A 17,925-nucleotide genomic window follows, 5' to 3' on the forward strand; every position below is an offset into this window, starting at 1 on the left:
GAAGGCTTCCCTTGGAGGCAATTGCTTCACCCTCATTTCCTAGTTATTGAGGGACATCTCCCCAGGGTACCCAAGTTCTGACAACAAACACCCACTCAGATAATCAGAAAACCCAAACCAGCCTGAATATTTCAGAGGACAGATTGTCTAGTGTTTCTCTCTTTATACAATAAACTTTTGAAATGCTGCGAGGAAAAAAAATTCTGGAATTTGTAGATATTTATATGCTTCAAGGAAGCTGGCTGTTAGAGAAACCCTGATGTGAAGGCTTTTGTTAAGTGGAGAACTGGATTTGTAAATCAAACAATTACTCCCTAGCCAGCAAAAAACAACGGCTTTCATTTCCTGGCACTTACTGTGGACTAGAAACTGTGCAAATCTTCACATCCACCATCTCTCTTTTCGCAACAGCTTTATTGCGACATAATTCACATACTGTACCATTAGCCCTTTTAAAATGTACAATTTGGCGTTTTAAGTATATTCACAAGAGTGTGCAACCATCACCCCATCTAATTCCAGAACATTTCCATCACCCCCAAACCCCCATACCAGTCCGCAGTCACTCTTCATTCCCTCTTCCCCCAGCCCCATTAGCAACTGTAGGGCAGCAAAACCTGCCACCCCAAAATGTCTCTTTAGCATGCAGATTATTTTGAACTGAAAATAATCAAGGCCCAAAAGACTCAGGAAAAACTTTGACCTTCTACCTAACTGCCTGAAGAATTTAGATAGAGGGCCTGCAAGCACTCTGGGCTAGGTATGGTGGGGGAAACTCTTCAGAGACCAGAGTCCACTCTGTGTCCCACTGACTCAGCGTGGCCCAGCAAACATTTATTCACCAAGCATTTGCTTTTCCATCTTATGTCAATTGCCTTCCTCCCCTTGGAAATCCCAAACCCCTACCCCAAATATCCTCTTTTGTCTTCAGCTGAAGATAGTATTTAAGGTGAAGATTTCAGCCATTTTGGTGAGTTACTGTTTTCCTGGGTCCCTCCATGCATACACGTATCAAGCTTTGTTTGACTTTCTCCTGTAAATCTGTCTCATGTCAATTTAATTCTTAGACCAGCCAGAAGAACCTAGAAGGGTCGGGGAAATTTTCTTCCTTCCCGACACCACATCCTACTTTCTGTCTCTATAGATTTGTCTATTGTGAACATTTCACATAAATGGAACTATACAGTACGTGGTCTTTTGTGCCTGGATTCTTTCGCATAGTGTTATCAAGGTCCAATCATCCTGCAGCATGTACCAGTACTTCATTCCTTTTTATGACCATCTAGTATTCATTGTAAAGATATGACACATTCTGTTTATCCACTCATGAGACGATACACATTTGAGTTGTTTCCACTTTGGGGTTACTATTATCTCTTATTTAATTATATTTAATTTAATTTTTTTTTTTTTGGCCCCGCTAGGTGGTATGTGGGATCTTAGTTCCCCCATCAAGGATCGATCGAGCCCCTGCCCCCTGCATTGGGAGCATGGAGTCTTAACCACTAGACCACCAGGGAAGTCCCATATTTATATTTAATTTTAATTTTTTAATGGAGGTAGAGTTGATGTACAATATTATATGTTTCAGGTATACAACATAGTGAGTCACAATTTTTAAAGGTTATACTCGATTTACAGTTATTATAAAATATTAGCTATGTTCCCTATGTTGTACAATATATCTTTGTAACTTATTTTATACATAGTAGTTTGTGGCTCTGAATCCCCTACCCCTACCTTGCCCCTCCCCCACAATGGTAACCACTAATTTGTTCTCTATACCTGTGAGTCTGTTTCTTTTTTGTTATATTCACTAGTTCGTTCTATTTTTTAGATTCCACATATAAGTAATACCATAGAGTATTTGTCTTTTTCTGTCTGACTTATTTCATTAAGCACAGTACTCTCCAAATCCATCCATGTTGTTGCCAGTGGCAAAATTTCATTCTTTCTTATGGTTGAGTAGTATTCCATTGTATATATATCACATCTTCTTTAACCATTCATCTGTTGATGGGCATTTAGGCTGCTTCCATATGTTGGCAATAGTAAATAATGTTGCTATAAACATTGGGGTGCGTTTATCTTTCTGCATTAACGTTTTTGGGTTTTTTGGATATATACCCAGCTCTTTTTTTTTTTACATCTTTATTGGAGTATAATTGTTTTACAACGGTGTGTTAGTTTCTGCTGTATAACAAAGTGAATCAGCTATACATATACATATATCCCCATATCTCCTCCCTCTTGCATCTCCCTCCCACCCTCCCTATCCCACCCCTCTAGGTGGACACAAAGCACCGAGCTGATCTCCCTGTGCTATGCGGCTGCTTCCCACTAGCTATCTATTTTACATTTGGTAGTGTATATATGTCCATGCCACTCTCTCACTTCGTCCCAGCTTACCCTTCCCCCTCCCCGTGTCCTCAAGTCCATTCTCTACATGTGTCTTTATTCCTGTCCTGCCCCTAGGTTCTTCATAACCTGTTTTTTCTAGATTCCACATATATGTGTTAGCATACGGTAATTGTTTTTCTCTTTCTGACTTACTTCACTTTGTATGACAGACTCTAGGTCCATCCACCTCACTACAAATAACTCAGTTTCATTTCTTTTTATGGCTGAGTAATGTTCCATTGTATATATGTGCCACATCTTCTTTATACATTCATCTGTTGATGGACACTTAGGTTGCTTCCATGTCCTGGCTATTGTAAATAGAGCTGCAATGAACATTGTGGTACAAGACTCTTTCTGAATTATGGTTTTTTCAGGGTATATGCCCAGTAGTGGGATTGCTGGGTCATATGGTAGTTCTATTTTTAGTTTTTTAAGGAACCTCCATACTGTTCTCCATAGTGGCTGTATCAATTTACATGCCCACCAACAGTGCAAGAGGGTTCCCTTTTCTCCACACCCTCTCCAGCATTTACTGTTTGTAGATTTTTTGATGGTGGCCATTCTGACTGGTGTGAGGTGGTACATCATTGTAGTTATGATTTGCATTTCTCTAATGATTAGTGATGTTGAGCATCCTTTCATGTGTTTATTGGCAATCTGTATGTCTTCTTTGGAGACATGTCTATTTAGGTCTTCTGCCCATTTTTGGATTAGGTTGTTTGTTTTTTTGATATTGAGCTTCATGAGCTGCTTGTATATTTTGGAGAGTAATCCTTTGTCAGTTGCTTCATTTGCAAATATTTTCTCCCATTCTGAGGGTTGTCTTTTCATCTTGTTTATGTTTTCCTTTGCTGTGCAAAAGTTTTAAAGTTTCATTAGGTCCCATTTGTTTATTTTTGTTTCTATTTCCATTTCTCTAGGAGGTGATACCCAGCTCTTTTGATCCTCATCACACCCTTAGAAGTGTGTACTGTCCTCTGTTGACTGAATGAATTATGTTTTCTTGAAATACCAAAAATGACAAATTTTCCCAGGAAATCATCGACTGGAATTAAAAGTTCCACAGATCAGTCAAGTAACAGTTCTTAAATGGGGAAAGGAGTTTCTGATTTTAGCCTCCTTTTCAACCCCACTCCTAACCTCATCAAATGAAAATGTCCTGAGGCAGGAATCCAGCTCCTTCTGAAGTACAGAGATACTTCTATCTAAAAGTTCTGGCATCATTCTATGCTCGTCGTGCTTGGTGAATTCTAGATCACCTGGTCCTTTCCACAGCCCACAAGATTCTCAGAGAAGAGCACAATGGGTCAGATATTCCACTCTGCAGCCCTGGCTAGATTCATACACCTTATCTCACAGTTAACAGGGATTTGACTTCGGGTAAGTTACTTAACCTCTGTGAGCTGCAGTTTGGTCAGCTACAAAATGGGGTTAATAACACTAATTCTGAGTTTCCATAAGGAGTTGTCAAGCGTTTAGGACACTGCTTGTCATATTGTAAACTCAACCACTGGCTTCCTACCTCCCTATTTGTGGTGGGAGACTTATCTGTGCCATGTTGCTCCCCCCAAATCCACAAATGGATGTCTTTTCCCCAAATCACACTCCACCCCTACTGTCTCCCACTATCCTTTTCTGGCTAACTTCTCATTCTTCTGATATCATTTTAAATACCACTTCTTTGGGAGAGTCTTCACAGTCACCTCCACATCCCCTCTTCCTTATTCCTTCTTAGAGCAACCTGCGTTTTTCCTTCATTACTTTACCAATTTGTAATTTTCCCTTTAGTTTAATCTGTTTTTGCCCATAAACTGCGTGCTCCACCAGGGACCTTGTTGGTCTTGCTCGCTGCTGTATCCTCAGTACCAACAGCGGCCTAGGGTCGCAGCAAGCATTCATCAAATATTTACGGAAAACACTAATCCTTTCCTGAACTTCGGTTAAGAGAAAAACACCCTTCCTCAAATCACACAGATTAGTGGGAGACTTCACCCCAAGTCTCCCTATTCCCAATTCAGATTCCAACCCAAGAGCCTGGCAAGAATTTTAGCCTGTCCCCAAATATATTGCGAGTGCCAAAGAAAACTCCAGAAAGGGGCGGGAGTACAGCAGTGGTCCAAATAGGGGAAAGTGATTTGACTTGGCCCCTCCTCTCTGGATCTCGAAGTGAGCTTACTGTAAAGGGAGGGATTACTGCAATAACGACGTGGCAGAACGGCCACCAAGATGGAACCAGAGAAAAGACAGACCTTGAAAGGGCCTTCAGCTGCGTGTGAGAAACGAAGGCAGCAACAGCAGATCCTGCGCAGGCGCAGTCAAGACGCTCTGAGCTCCCGCCTCCGTTCCGTCCCGCCCCGCCTCGCCCCGCCCCGCCTCGCCTCGCCTCGCCCCGCCCCACCCCACCTCGCCCCACCCCGCCTCACCTCGCCTCTTCCCCTCCGAGTCACAAGACGCCAAGTGAAGTCAGCTGACGCGGCGTTGCGGAGGTCACGTGATGGTGGGCGGAGCGGCGGGCGCAGGCGCAGATCTTGGACGGCTGGGTCAGCTGACCCGAGGGGGAGTTCGAGCGGATTTAAGCCTGTCTGTGGCGTCTCGGAGACGCTGCCGCAGCCATGGCTAGTCAGTCGCAGGGCATCCAGCAGCTGCTCCAGGCCGAGAAGCGGGCCGCCGAGAAAGTGTCCGAGGCCCGCAAGCGTGAGTTTGGGGTTGGGGCAGCCAGGCGTGGCGCGAGTCCAAGAGTTGCGGGTAGGCCGCGGGAGGTGGTAGGTGGGTGAGGCCCGAAAAACTGCTGACGGGGCCGGGGGCGGAGTGGGGGGTTGGTTACAGTCGCGGAAGCTTGTGTGACTCGCACGTCTCTGGATCCGAGGCTCTGGAAGTCTTGTAGGTCGCCTTAGAGCTGCGAATGTAGGCTAGTAGGGCGTGGAGACAAAGTGGACGTCCTTCTTAGGGTCTGGGGGGCGTGTAAAGTGGATTATCCAAACGGAACGCGTTGTTCTCCCCTTTCGCGCTTACTGCTTGGGGTCCTCCGTCTCAGTGTAGGGAGCCACCATCTACACTTTTGCTCAGTCTGGAAACAGTCCTTTTTGTCACGTCTCAGACCCTCCCTCGTTCGCCATGTTTAGTCCGTTGCCAAGGTTTATTTGTTCACTTTTTCTCCATCCCTACAGCTAGTATCTTAGTCCAGGGCATCAGGTTCTCTGAAGCTCCCGTAGTAGCCTAATTCGTTAATTCCTTACATTTGTTTTTTCAGTGCGGTTAATACGTGCCAAACACAGTACCCGGGACATCTGTGGTCTTTAATGAGGTATTCAAAGCCCCAGTGAAGGAAGCAGATTTGGGGTAGATTAATTGCAGGTGAGAGGAGGGCTAGAGTTGAGAAATGTGAGGTTGCTGAGGAACTTAGCAGGTGTATCGAATCTAGATTGGTGAGTGGGAGGCTTCCTCCTCTCTTCCATTTGGTTCTCCTCACTGCAGTCAGTCATACCTCTCAATTGCAAATATGACTTCCCCACCGCCCCTATAGTCAACAAACGTTTAGTGCTTGCAGAATAAAGCCTAAATTCCTTAAGAAGGTGTAGGAGGTGCTTTTGCATCAGGCTGTGGCTTTCTTCTCTAATCTCCCTTTTAGGTACTCGCTCCAGACATAGTGATTCCTCAAAGGCACCTTGATTGATTTCACCTGCAAGCCTTTGCACAGCTGGTTCCTGATTGGAAGAGCCTTTTCCTAGGTTACTCTTCATCCTCTAACACTTAGGCTTCTTCAGATATCAAAATTTAGGCAGTAGTTCTTCCAGGAAGCCTTTCCTGACTTTATCTTTTCTCCTCAGACTAGGCTAGGAGTCCTCCCCAAGTACGTATTCTCGTCATCACTGTGCAGTAAATTGTTTCTTTATATGGCTCAGTCACTAGACTAAGCTCCTGGAGAATAGGGACTATGTCTAATTTAACTTTTATATCTTCAGTTTCTCATCTGATGAGATAGATGTTTCTATTCCTATTTGACAGATGGGAAAAATGAGGCTCAGAGAAAAATGATATGACCATACCCTGGGAAACAACATAGCCAGGGTAAAATACCAAAAACTATTAATCTTAGTAATTTCTTGGTGTTTTTTCCCCCAGAATAGGATTTATACTCTTTATCCCATACCCAAGTAGATTTCAAGCATGGCTCTTTTACTTTCTCAATTAAGGGTTGTGTGGTACTCTGTATTTCATTAGAAAAGCTTTCTTTGAGGGAGCTGGAGATGGGAACAAGTCTTCTGTTCTTGCTCTGGTGACTGGGAAGTTCTGTGTTCCTCACGGAGTATTTCTGATCATGACCTTGATGCAGTATTTCCAGAATGACTTCTCAGAGTTTGTCCTGTGGTGGCTCATCAGCAGCGGAAGTTTTATCTGTTGGGAAGCATGTGAGAATATTTGGGGGAAGTGCAAGAACAGGTACTTGGCATATGGTAAGAATGATTCTGAGTGCCTTGGAGGTTGGGGTCATATTATACATCTTCCTTTATCCCATCAGGCCTGGTGCAGGGACTTGTATATCTCAGGTAGCTATTACATAGGGACTGAAAGAACTTGTTTTAAAGGAGTGAGTTTATGGCTAATACACACCTCAGAATTTTCAGTGGTTAGGAACAGAAGTATTGAGAAGACCTGTAATTTGAAGAAGTTACTCTCTTGATCTGTGATTATGGTTGACACACCCAGTTAGGAATTGGGAAGAGGCAGTGTATGATGTGGTAAAATGGTCCAACCCCAATTTTTCATGAAATCATTGCTTGGACCATAAACTTTTTTTTTTTTTTTCTTTTTTTTTTTTTTTTGGACCATAAACTTTTAAAAAATTTTGTATGTGGTTTGTCATTGGAGTGAAACAGAATGCCTCCACATGTAAGGCCCATTAAAAAAAAAACAAGATTTAAAAGAAATGATTTCATCCTCAGATATTTTTTGGTTTTCAGAGAAGCCAGTCAAAATTGAACTTTGAAGATGTTTGCTGACAGGCAGAGAATGGTTTACCTTAAGTCATTAATTCAGGGAGCCATAGTTGTTGGGAGTGATCAGGACAGTGGTATTGTGAAATTACGTGGAGCTGCTGCATAATGTTCAGGCTATGTTAAAATTTGTTGGTTTGGAAAAGAACCTTGGCTTTGGAATATGGCTTTGAATATGTAGCAGATGAGGAGGACAGCATGTGGGGCATTGGGATAGAAGTTGGCTCCAGCAGACCCTAAACAGTAGGCACTAAATAGTACTGGAGTAAATATATACTTGGAGAAATAGTCCTTGTGGGGCTTAGGCACCTATTGATTGTTTTAGACTAGCCTCGTGAAGGATTGATGTCATGGGGTCATCACCAGTTCAAAATCCTGTTGTTAATCAGGAGGTGGAAGGTTAAATTCAGTTTCATTCATCTACATGGGCTGACTGGGATTTCGGCAGTTGCTATACAATGAATTATAACAGCTTGCTTTTAGATACAGGATGTCTTTTACTCAATTAAATAAATCCTCAATTGATTGTCTAGGACCTGCCCCCCTCCCCCACCATCCCATTTGGGTGTCTTAGAAGTTTGGTGAACAGGGAAACTTGTTGGTTGATCTTGTGGTCTGTTTTCATAAAGCCTCTGATAGAACCTAGAGAATATTTACAGCTTTATGTTAAACTATGCTCTTCTAAAAACCAGAGCCCCTGTGTCTCCTCACGTCTTAGATGCTCATGCAGTCTTATGTCCAGTGCTCCCCATTCAGAATTCCTTCCCAGAACCACTTTTACGTATTTCCTTGTGCACAGGCATGGGTTTTAGTTTCCAATATTACATCATCTATTTCATTAGTTACAGTTTAGGTTGATGTCCCTTGGGAGTGTATTAGCCTCCCTGCTAAGCTTCTAAGCCGAGCTCCAATTGTAATCAGCAGCATACTTAGGTGTTTACTTCTCAGGAAGAGAAAGAATTCCCCAGGTGGCTAATGTCGCCCATTTTATGTTGGTTCTTAGTAGTTGAGATTGAGAGAGTATTCTGACACATTCCAAAATTTTTTGCATCATTTTTACGGTCTGTAGGTATAGAAGGCGGTCCTTTTTATCTAGTCACTTATTAAGTACAGTCTAGTTTAAAGTACAGGAGGCAGGAGCCTGTACTATTAGTTAGCTCTGAATTCCCTCTCTCCCTCTTCCCCATGCATGTCTCTTGAGACTGTATCTTTAAACTTTTGTCTTTGTTTATTAGAATTTACCATCTCAGTCTCTGCTTCCTCTTCTGCTGTCTCTTAACCACTTCCTTTGAAAACAGGAAAGAACCGGAGGCTGAAGCAGGCCAAAGAAGAAGCCCAGGCTGAAATTGAACAATACCGCCTGCAGAGGGAGAAGGAGTTCAAGGCCAAGGAAGCTGCGGTGGGCTCAGTTTATTTTCATTACTGCCTTAGTTTCCTAAGGCTTCCTTCTTCCCCTTAGGCTCTCAGAATATCCAGCATAGCTCAGCGATTCTGATTCTGGTAGAAGTTTGAAAATCTGGTTATTGGATGCTTAGGCTGAATCTCTTAAGGTGATTAATTTTTAACTAACATTTGAATCCTAGTCTTCATTTATTCAGTTAAATTATTGAATTATTAATAGATATAATTAGATATTAAATATAGATAATTTTATAGAGATATGTTATTTAATATATATATTGAATATAGATATTATTAAATATCTTTTGAACAGTTAATGTGTGCCAGATGCTAGAGGATCAGCTGTGAACAGAAATAGACATGGCCCTCATGGAGTTGAGCGTACAGTCTGGTGGTCAGGGACACTTAGTAATAAAATGTCTGGGGGTCAGGGACACTTAGTAGTAAAATGTAAGTCATGCAAACCGACAACTGAAGAGGGCTGTAATGGTCATAAACATAAATCACGTGGAGCCCCACTTTAGTAGAGTCACTTATCAGTAGTATAGGCTAGACCACAATGTGTAAGATGCATGTAATAATAGTACAAAAACAGATACAGAAAGTACGGAGAAAGTAGGGAAAATTCTGGAAAAGGGAAAGGATGGAGGAGGCTTCGTAGAGAAAAGAACCTCTATCAGGACTCTTGGATACAGGCAGCAGAAAACAGTTCAAACTGGTTTAAGCAAAATGGAATTTATTGACCTGTATGATTGGAAACCCAGGTAAAGGCTAAGGTTGTTTTGATCGAGGAGCTTAAATAATGCTCTCAGGACTATTTCCATTTCTTATCTCTGCCTTTGGTTTTGTGGTTTTCATTCTCTAGTTCTATTGATACATTGTGGCCTCCACTAGTTCCAGGTACACACCCTCCCAGGTCCAAGTCCAGTGATTAAAGGCTCATGCCTCCCTGTTAGCATTAAGTAGGAAAAGTTTCGTCCATCTTTGCACTGGGCCACTGGGCGGTGACAGTACTATTCAGACTTAAAATGGGTCTCTGGGGGCTTCCCTGGTGGCGCAGTGGTTGAGAATCTGCCTGCCAATGCAGGGGACACGGGTTCAAGCCCTGGTCTGGGAGGATCCCACATGCCGCGGAGCAGCTAAGCCTGTGCGCCACAACTACTGAGCCTGCGCATCTGGAGCCTGTGCTCCGCAACAAGAGAGGCCGCGATAGTGATAGGCCCGCGCACCGCGATGAAGAGTGGCCCCCACTTGCCACAACTAGAGAAAACCCTCGCACAGAAACGAAGACCCAACACAGCCAAAAATAAATAAATAAATAAATAAAATAAAATAAGGTACCGCTTACTTTAAAAAAAAAAAAAAAATGGGTCTCTGATTCGTGAGCCAGGGCAGATTGGTGCTGTAAGTTGTCCGACTGCCCACAAGACAGTGTAGAAATACTCTGGACAGGGCAGCCATCTTGTCATCTTATTTTTGTATCATGCTGCGGTTGCTTATAGAGACAGTCTCGGTGTTGCACTATAAGCATGAGCTCTGAATTTTTCTAGCAGTGTTTCATTGTAATCTCTTCACTTTTGAAACAAATTCTGGGGCTTTGGGCTTGGCATATAGTTTACATAATCATAGAATGGAGGTAGCAGCTGAGCCAACTATTATGAAATGCTCCAGGGTATTCCTGTAATATGAACAGTGATAGTATGAAGAGCCCTAGGTTTGAATCTTTGCCAGTTCACTTGGACCTCTTTGAGCCCTGGTTTCCTCAACTGTAGACAGGGGAGTGATAGCCTCCTCATAGGTTATGGAGGAATAGGTAACAGGTCACATGAGAGAATGCTCTGTAAACTGATGTGTTACACAAATGTGAAAGGATATAGTTGTAAAACTTCATAATGAGGCGACAGCAGTTGAGGTGATGAAAAGAGTCAGGCACAAAAAAGCGATGCCTTAAGAACCTGATAGGTCACATTCTAATAAAGCAGGCATAACAGTTAACAATGATAAGACAGTGGACAGTAAAAGAAAATTTGTCCATCAGTGTGTGTTAAGTTGTAAACGGAAACTGAAGAGGTGAGGCAGCCATGCACTAAGAATTTCAAGCAATAAAATGGGGCAACAATGAGGGGATAGTTTCCCTCTCACCCAGACCCACAGTCCTCTTTAGAGATAACCACTGTTAACAGTTTCTTGTGTATTCTTGTAGAATATTTCTATTTGAAAGAACAGATGTCATGTATTCTTAATACTGGTGAAACCACTGTTGAACTTACGAGCTAAAACATTAACCAGTAATGGTGAAACTGTATATTCCTCCTAAATTGTATTGCCCTTGTGTTTGTTATTTTTTAAGAGCTTTTTTTTTTTTTTTTTTTTAAAAACCCCACCATGTATCTACCCCCTTTAAAACCGCACAAGGAGACGTATTACTAACCACCAGGCCTCAGTTGTTAGGTCTTTAGGTTCATTCCAGTCTCTGGTTAAGGCTGCACGTTAGACTGTAGAGGGATGTGACTGTGTCATTCTCCGGGATAATTTCCTGGCAGTGGATATGCTCTGCAGTTTGTTTACCTTTTGATAGATGTTGAAAGGTCGGCCACCCAAGTGATTGTATCAACTTCTCCCAATAACCACGGGAACCCTGACTTCTCTCACGCTCTTCAGTCACACTGCTGATTATTTATATTCATTATGAGACTGGGTTTCTTCAAAAGTCAGAAAGTTGCTTATTAAATGTTTTTCCTGCCCAGCCGGAGCATCGTCCTGACGTTCCCTCTGTCATTGCTCCCCGACTCCAGGCTCTGGGATCCCACGGCAGTTGCAGCACTGAAGTGGAGAAGGACACCCAGGAGAAGATGACCATCCTTCAGACCTACTTCCGGCAGAACAGGGATGAAGTCCTGGATAACCTCTTGGCCTTTGTCTGTGACATCCGGCCAGAAATCCACGAGAATTACCGCATAAACGGATAAGGGAAGAGCGCTGTGCCGTGGATTGGCATTTTAGATGCCTTCATAGAGTATGAGGCTTTAGCAAGGCTTGGGTTATATTCTTGTGAAAAGGCATTAAATTATTTCTGTATATTATATAGTAGGTCCCTTCACTTTTTGCAGAATAGCAGTTGTAGCTTCTTTGTACAAACTTATAGCCTATCCAAAGATTTTATCTTTTTACCTCATATTTCTTAGAAACTTAATGGGTATATGTTGTCTGTTTTCCTATGCCTTTTCGCTCAAGTGGCATATTATGAACACTGACGTTTTCTTTCTTAGACATAGTTTTGTTTTTCTTTAATTTTAAGTCATAGCTTTATGTTGCAACTCTACTTGTTCAAAAGTTAGATCATGAAGGTTCCTTCCTATGACCTTAGATATAGTTTAAAAAAAAACAATTTTCTTAAGAAAGAAAGGGATTAAATTTTTTTTTTTCCCTAAATCTTTCTTGAAGGTCAGGGGCTTTATCTATGAAAAAGTAGTAAATAGTTACTTGTAACCTATGTGAACAGCCAGCCTTAAAATAGTCCTTTCCGGCTAAGAGTTAGAACGATGGGTACTAGTATTGGGCTGCTTTTGGTTTCTCTTGTTTAAAACTACTAGAGGATAGAATTCAAGAACTTGTTACATGTCACTACTTGGGGTACCGATAGTGTACTAATAATCATTTAAAAGTCTAGACTCTGTCATGCATATTTTTCCCCTCTGCTTTTTCCTCTTTGATAATGCAAAATGCACTTTGACCCAGATGTTCTGCAGAATTTCACTAAGGAAATTAAATTAGCACATGTATCACACACATTAACATACATACTTAGAAAATATTCATGGTACGTATCTTAGCAGGAAGGAAATCACTTGTGATTTCACCCAACAACTGTTTCGAAAAACATCAAGCAGGGGACTTCCCTGGTGGTCCAGTGGTTAAGAATCCACCTTCCAATGCAGGGGACAAGGAGGGTTCGATCCCTGGTCAGGAAACTAAGATCCCACATGCTGCGGAGCAACTCAGCCCTCGCTCCGCAGCTACTGAGCCTGTGTGCTCTGGAGCCTGCTCGCTGCAACGAAGACTCATTGCAGCCAAAAAATTTTAAAAAACACACACACAAAAAAAACAGCAAGCAACTAGTAGATCTGAAGTTTGCTTTTTCTCTAGAGCACCCTGTCCTGGGGCAGCCTTGGATGGGTTATCAAGCATATTTCCTTCCTGGTGGGCTAAATGCTCAGTGCAGTACCTATTAGTAACTTCACTCTAGCACTTAAGAATTAAATGCCCTCTGAGCTTCCCTGGTGGCGCAGTGGTTAAGAATCCACTTGCCAATGCAGGGGACACGGGTTCGAACCCTGGTCTGGGAAGATCCCACGTGCCACGGAGCTACTGAGCCTGCGCTCTAGAGTCTGCCTGCTACAACTACTGAAGCCCACGTGCCTGGAGCCCATGCTCTGCAGCAAGCGAAGCCACCACAACGAGAAGCCCATGCACCGCAACGAAGAGTAGCCCCCGCTCGCCACAACTAGAGAAAGCCCACGCAGCAATGAGGACCCAATGCAGCCAAAAATAAATAAATTATATTTTTTTAAAAAAATGCCCTCTGACCCACTAGAAGCTGAAAGTCTTCAGCTGCAAGATAATTTCTGGTACATAGAAACGATTGAAAGAACATCGTGCTGAAACTACGGGGGAATTAGATGGCCTTTTAAAGAATTGTATCTTTTATGTGACTGAGGATGGGTGGATCTCAGGCCACTTCCGTCTCTAGTTGCTGTTCCCTCTTACAGAATTCCTCATAAGAATTTTCTATACGAGCTTTTCCATTTTTTACTGTTCAAGCACTCCAGTCAGGCTTGCCATGCCATTGAAACTGCTCGTCCGGGTCAGCAATGATGACCAAGTTGGCGTCCAATCCTCTGCCTGCTTGACCTTCAGTATCATTGGGCAGGATCGGCTGTTCCTTCTTGAGCCACTTTCTCAGCCTCCCTTCTGCAGCCATGAGCTGCCTTGCCTCTCCAGTCTCTTGCTGGCTCCTCCCCATCTTTTCCTGTGGTTTTGTTCTTGGATGTTTCTTCATCCCCTTTTGAGACCATCTACATTTCATGGCTTTGATACCATCTATATTGAAGACCCAAATTTATATCTCCAACTCTCCTGAACTCTAGAATTCTCAGATTGCTTATTTGATATTTTCATTTAGTTATCTAATAAGCATCTCGATCCTAATATGTCCCAAACTATACCTGGGTTTGTTAGGACTCTACTCCTGGTATTGCTAAGTGTATCCAGACCACGGTCAGCAGTGTCCTTGACCTCTACCCACTGGATGTCAATAGTACCCCGTAAGTTGTGACAACCAAAAATGTCCCCAGATGTGGTCAAATGTTCCCTGGGGACCAAAACCACCCAGTTGACAACCACTGTTAAAGCAACAACAAAATTATTGAAAGTACCACACGATCCCTGGAACATTCTAGGTACTCAAAAAATGTTTCCTAATTTTGTAAAATTTGGTTGTTTTCTCATCCTAATCATCCTTGATTATATGTCTAATAATAGCTCTTATTTGTTGGTATAGGATATACTCTGAAGTCTCAGTGGCTTAATACAACAAAGATTTCTTAAAATGTTTGATACGTGTTGGGTGACCAAGGCAGCTGTTCTCCATGTGGTGCTGCAGTGATTCAGATCACTTCCACTTTGTGGCTCTACCATTTTAGCACATGGTTCCCATGATTCCAGAGGCAAGGAAAGAAAAAGTTGGCAAACGTGCACCAGCTCGTCTATGCTTACGTCCTGAAATAAATGACACTTGTTCTAAGCTCATTGACCCTCGTGCGTCACATGAGCCAACCTGACTGCAAGGGAGGCTAAGAAATAAGGCAGATCCTCTGGTTATTTGGTGAGTAAAAAATCTCTCTGCTTTAATTGCCAACAGTAGCTTTCTCCATGCCAGCTAGTGACCACGTGCATTGTTCACGAGCAATAATATTTTGAAAGGCATCTTTTTTCCTGAGTAGTGGGTCTCAACAGTGGGTTTCAAATGTTCAGTAAACCATGTTGTAAACAAATGTGCTGTCATCCAGGCTTTGTTGTTCTATTTCTAGAGCACAGGCAGAGTAGATGTAGCACAGTCCTTCAGGGCCCTAGGATTTTCAGAGTGGTCGATGAACAATTGGCTTCAACTTCAAGTCACCAGCTGCTTTAGCCCCTAATAAGAGAGACTGTCCTTTGAAGCTTTGAAGCCAGGCACTGACTTCTCTCTAGTTGTGAAAGTCCTAGATGGCGTCTTCTTCCAACATAAGACTGTTTTGTCTACATTGAAAACCTGTTGTTTAGTGTAGCCACCTTCGTTCATTATCTTAGCTGGATCTTCTGGGTAACTTGCTGCAGCTTCTACATCAACAAATACTGAATTATGGAGATGGCTTCCTTCCTTAAACCTCATGAACCCATCTCCACTAGCTTCAAACTTTTCTTCTGCAGCTTCCTCACCTCTCTCAGCCTTCACAGAATTGTACAGAGTTAAGGCCTTGCCCTGGATTAGGCTTTGGTTTTAGGGAATATTGTGACTGGTTTGATCTTCTATCCAGACCACTAAAAACTTGCACCAGGGAATTCCCTGGCCGTCTAGTGGTTAGGACTCCGAGCTTCCACTGTAGGGGCCCTGGGATCGATCCCAGGTTGGGGATCTAAGATTCCGCAAGCTGCACAGCGTGGCCAAAAATAAATAAAAATAAATTTTAAAAAACCAAAGTATTTCTGCTGGTTTTGACCCAGTTTCCTGACAAATAGCATGTGACTTGTCTAACTCCCTGCACATTTCCTGCCAAGGACAGTGGTGTGTCTAGGGCCCAGCTCTCACGTGCATATCTTACAGGGGAGTGCTCACTGTGTGATGTGACTCCCAGGATTTCGAATCAGCGTAATGGAGCCAGGAGCAGTGGAACGTACTGTGGGATGTGCTTTTGGAAATACTTTTTAAGATGGCTCTAATTAGTGGCCAAGCCTAGATTTGAACCCAGGTCTGCCTGACTTTCCAGCCTGGGTTGCTGTATGATTTAGTTCAGTTTGTTCAGGCCATGGCAATGTTTCAAGCAGTGTGTTTCTAAAAGAGAAAGTGAGTGACTCTACAACTGGCAGACGAGTTCCAAAAAACAAGATCTAATTTCTGATCTTTGCCTTTTCACTTACTCATCCCATGGTTCTGAGGCTCTCTCCTGTCCCGTCTGCTGCCACACATGAAGATTCTTCCAGGCCAGGAAGCAGGTCTTTCCCTCTTGCTTCACCAAGGTTGCCAGCTAGTTGGCAGCTAGCCCTCAGACATGGGCCTGTAACCCTTGCAAACATGACAGGACGAAGGGGCAAATGCTGAGTAAGTGTGGCTTTGGCTGGGGTTTGTGGTTATTTGGATTTATCTGTAGTTGAGGCCCTGATAATTTCATTCATAGCTATTCATTCACTAATTCAGATGTGTGTAACAATAGCTGGGGGCCAGCTCTGAGCATGGGGAGAAACAGCCCTGTGCCCCAAAGGTTTATTCTCCTTTTGGGAAAGGGGACACTGAACAATGACCATAGCAAGTACTAGGTGTGGCCATAGGTTAAGGAAGCGTAACTGTGAGAATGGGGGACTGGCCTGGGCTCAGGACAGGAGAGGGCTCCTAGAAGAAGGGCCCTTTCAGCTGAGACCTGAGAATGTGTCAGTTACCTGGGCAATGAGGTGAGGACGAGGTTTGAGGGTTACCTTCCAGATGGAGAAGGATGGTAACCACTGAGAACTGGAAGTGAGAGAGAGCACAGGTGTAGGAGGAACTGAGAGATGGTCTGTGCTCTTGGAGCTTAGGGTTTTCAGAGGTTGGGGGACAGTGGGTAAAGATGAGTACAGGGTAGGCTGGGGGGTGGGGAGGGGCTTGGGCCTACCACAGAGAGCCTTGTGAATCCATCAAGATAGCGCCACTGAAGACTGCTTTCCAGTGGACTTTACTAGGTATTACTCTCCTTTTATCAGATTTCATTCATCTTTCTCCATTCTCCATGGAGCCCCCATTCCCTCACGCCATAGTGCTAGGCCTTGCCATTTGCTGTATTTTCGGAGATGCGAAAGAACTGCCCAGAAATGCAGTTCACTTTTTTCGTTTTTTAAATGTATTTATCGGGCTTCCCTGGTGGCGCAGTGGTTGAGAATCTGCCTGCTAATGCAGGAGACACGGGTTCGAGCCCTGGTCTGGGAAGATCCCACATGCCACGGAGCAGCTGGGCCCGTGAGCCACAGCTGCTGAGCCTGCGCGTCTGGAGCCTGTGCCCCGCAACGGGAGGGGCCGCGATAGTGAAAGGCCCGCGCACCGCGATGAAGAGCGGTCCCCGCACCGCGATGAAGAGTGGCCCCCACTTGCCGCAACTAGAGAAAGCCCTCGCACGAACCGAAGACCCAGCACAGCCAAAAATAAATAAATAAATAAATAAATAAATAAAATTTAAAAAAAAAAAATGTATTTATCGCTGCGTTGGGTCTTCGTTGCTGCGCAAGGGCTTTCTCTAGTTGCGGCGAGTGGGGGCTACCCTTCGCTGCAGTGCGCGGGCTTCTTGCGAGCTACAACTACTGAGCCTTCGTGCCACAACTACTGAAGCCCGTGCGCCTAGAGCCCATGCTCCGCAACAAGAGAACCCACCACAATGAGAAGCCTGCAGTTCACTTTTACTCAGCACTTTCTGCTAAGCACTTCATCATCTCATTTAATTCTTAAAATCTCTCAGTTTAGCAGATATTCTTATCCTTCTATAAATGAGGGAATTGAAGCTCAGAGAGGGGAACCAGCCTGTGCAAGTTCACATGCCAGTGAGTGGTGGAGCCTGGTCAGCCAGTTCCAAAGGCCCACGTCTTCTGTGCCTCCTTAGCGAAGGAGGCTGATGTGTCAACGTTCAAGCTAGAGCGACAGGCAATGAGAATGCAGAGTGAAGGTAGCTCGGCAGAAAGGGCAGGAGTATGACATCTGGCTTCGTGTAGGAGATAGGCCTTGCTGGGGAGGCAGGATTTAGATGGTGACCAGTTCACACACCTGTCCCAGCATCCCTTTCAACATCCAGTCAGCAGGTAGGAAAACTCCAACAGCCCATGAATCTTGCTCCCATGCCCCCAGATTGTG

General features: G+C 43.7%; 1 protein-coding gene across 1 annotated transcript; it reads left to right on the forward strand.

Moving 5' to 3' along the window:
• Nucleotides 1-4,914: 4,914 nt before the first annotated feature.
• Nucleotides 4,915-12,465, forward strand: ATP6V1G1 (ATPase H+ transporting V1 subunit G1). The gene is made up of 3 exons (XM_007178144.2): nt 4,915-5,097; nt 8,696-8,796; nt 11,594-12,465. Exons 1-3 carry the CDS (start codon nt 5,016-5,018, stop codon nt 11,765-11,767), a joined length of 357 nt encoding a protein of 118 aa, XP_007178206.1. The 5' UTR covers nt 4,915-5,015; the 3' UTR covers nt 11,768-12,465.
• The last annotated feature ends 5,460 nt before the right edge of the window (nt 12,466-17,925 follow it).

The sequence above is a fragment of the Balaenoptera acutorostrata genome, chromosome 6, assembly GCF_949987535.1.
Source record: "Balaenoptera acutorostrata chromosome 6, mBalAcu1.1, whole genome shotgun sequence".
Taxonomy (NCBI): Eukaryota; Metazoa; Chordata; class Mammalia; order Artiodactyla; family Balaenopteridae; genus Balaenoptera; species Balaenoptera acutorostrata.

Coding starts and splice junctions, on each gene's coding strand:
- ATP6V1G1 (XM_007178144.2), top strand. CDS start 5,016: ATGGCTAGTCAGTCGCAGGGCATCCAGCAGCTGCTCCAGGCCGAGAAG. Junction 5,098..8,695: donor AGTGTCCGAGGCCCGCAAGC/GTGAGTTTGGGG, acceptor CTTTGAAAACAG/GAAAGAACCGGAGGCTGAAG. Junction 8,797..11,593: donor TCAAGGCCAAGGAAGCTGCG/GTGGGCTCAGTT, acceptor CCCCGACTCCAG/GCTCTGGGATCCCACGGCAG.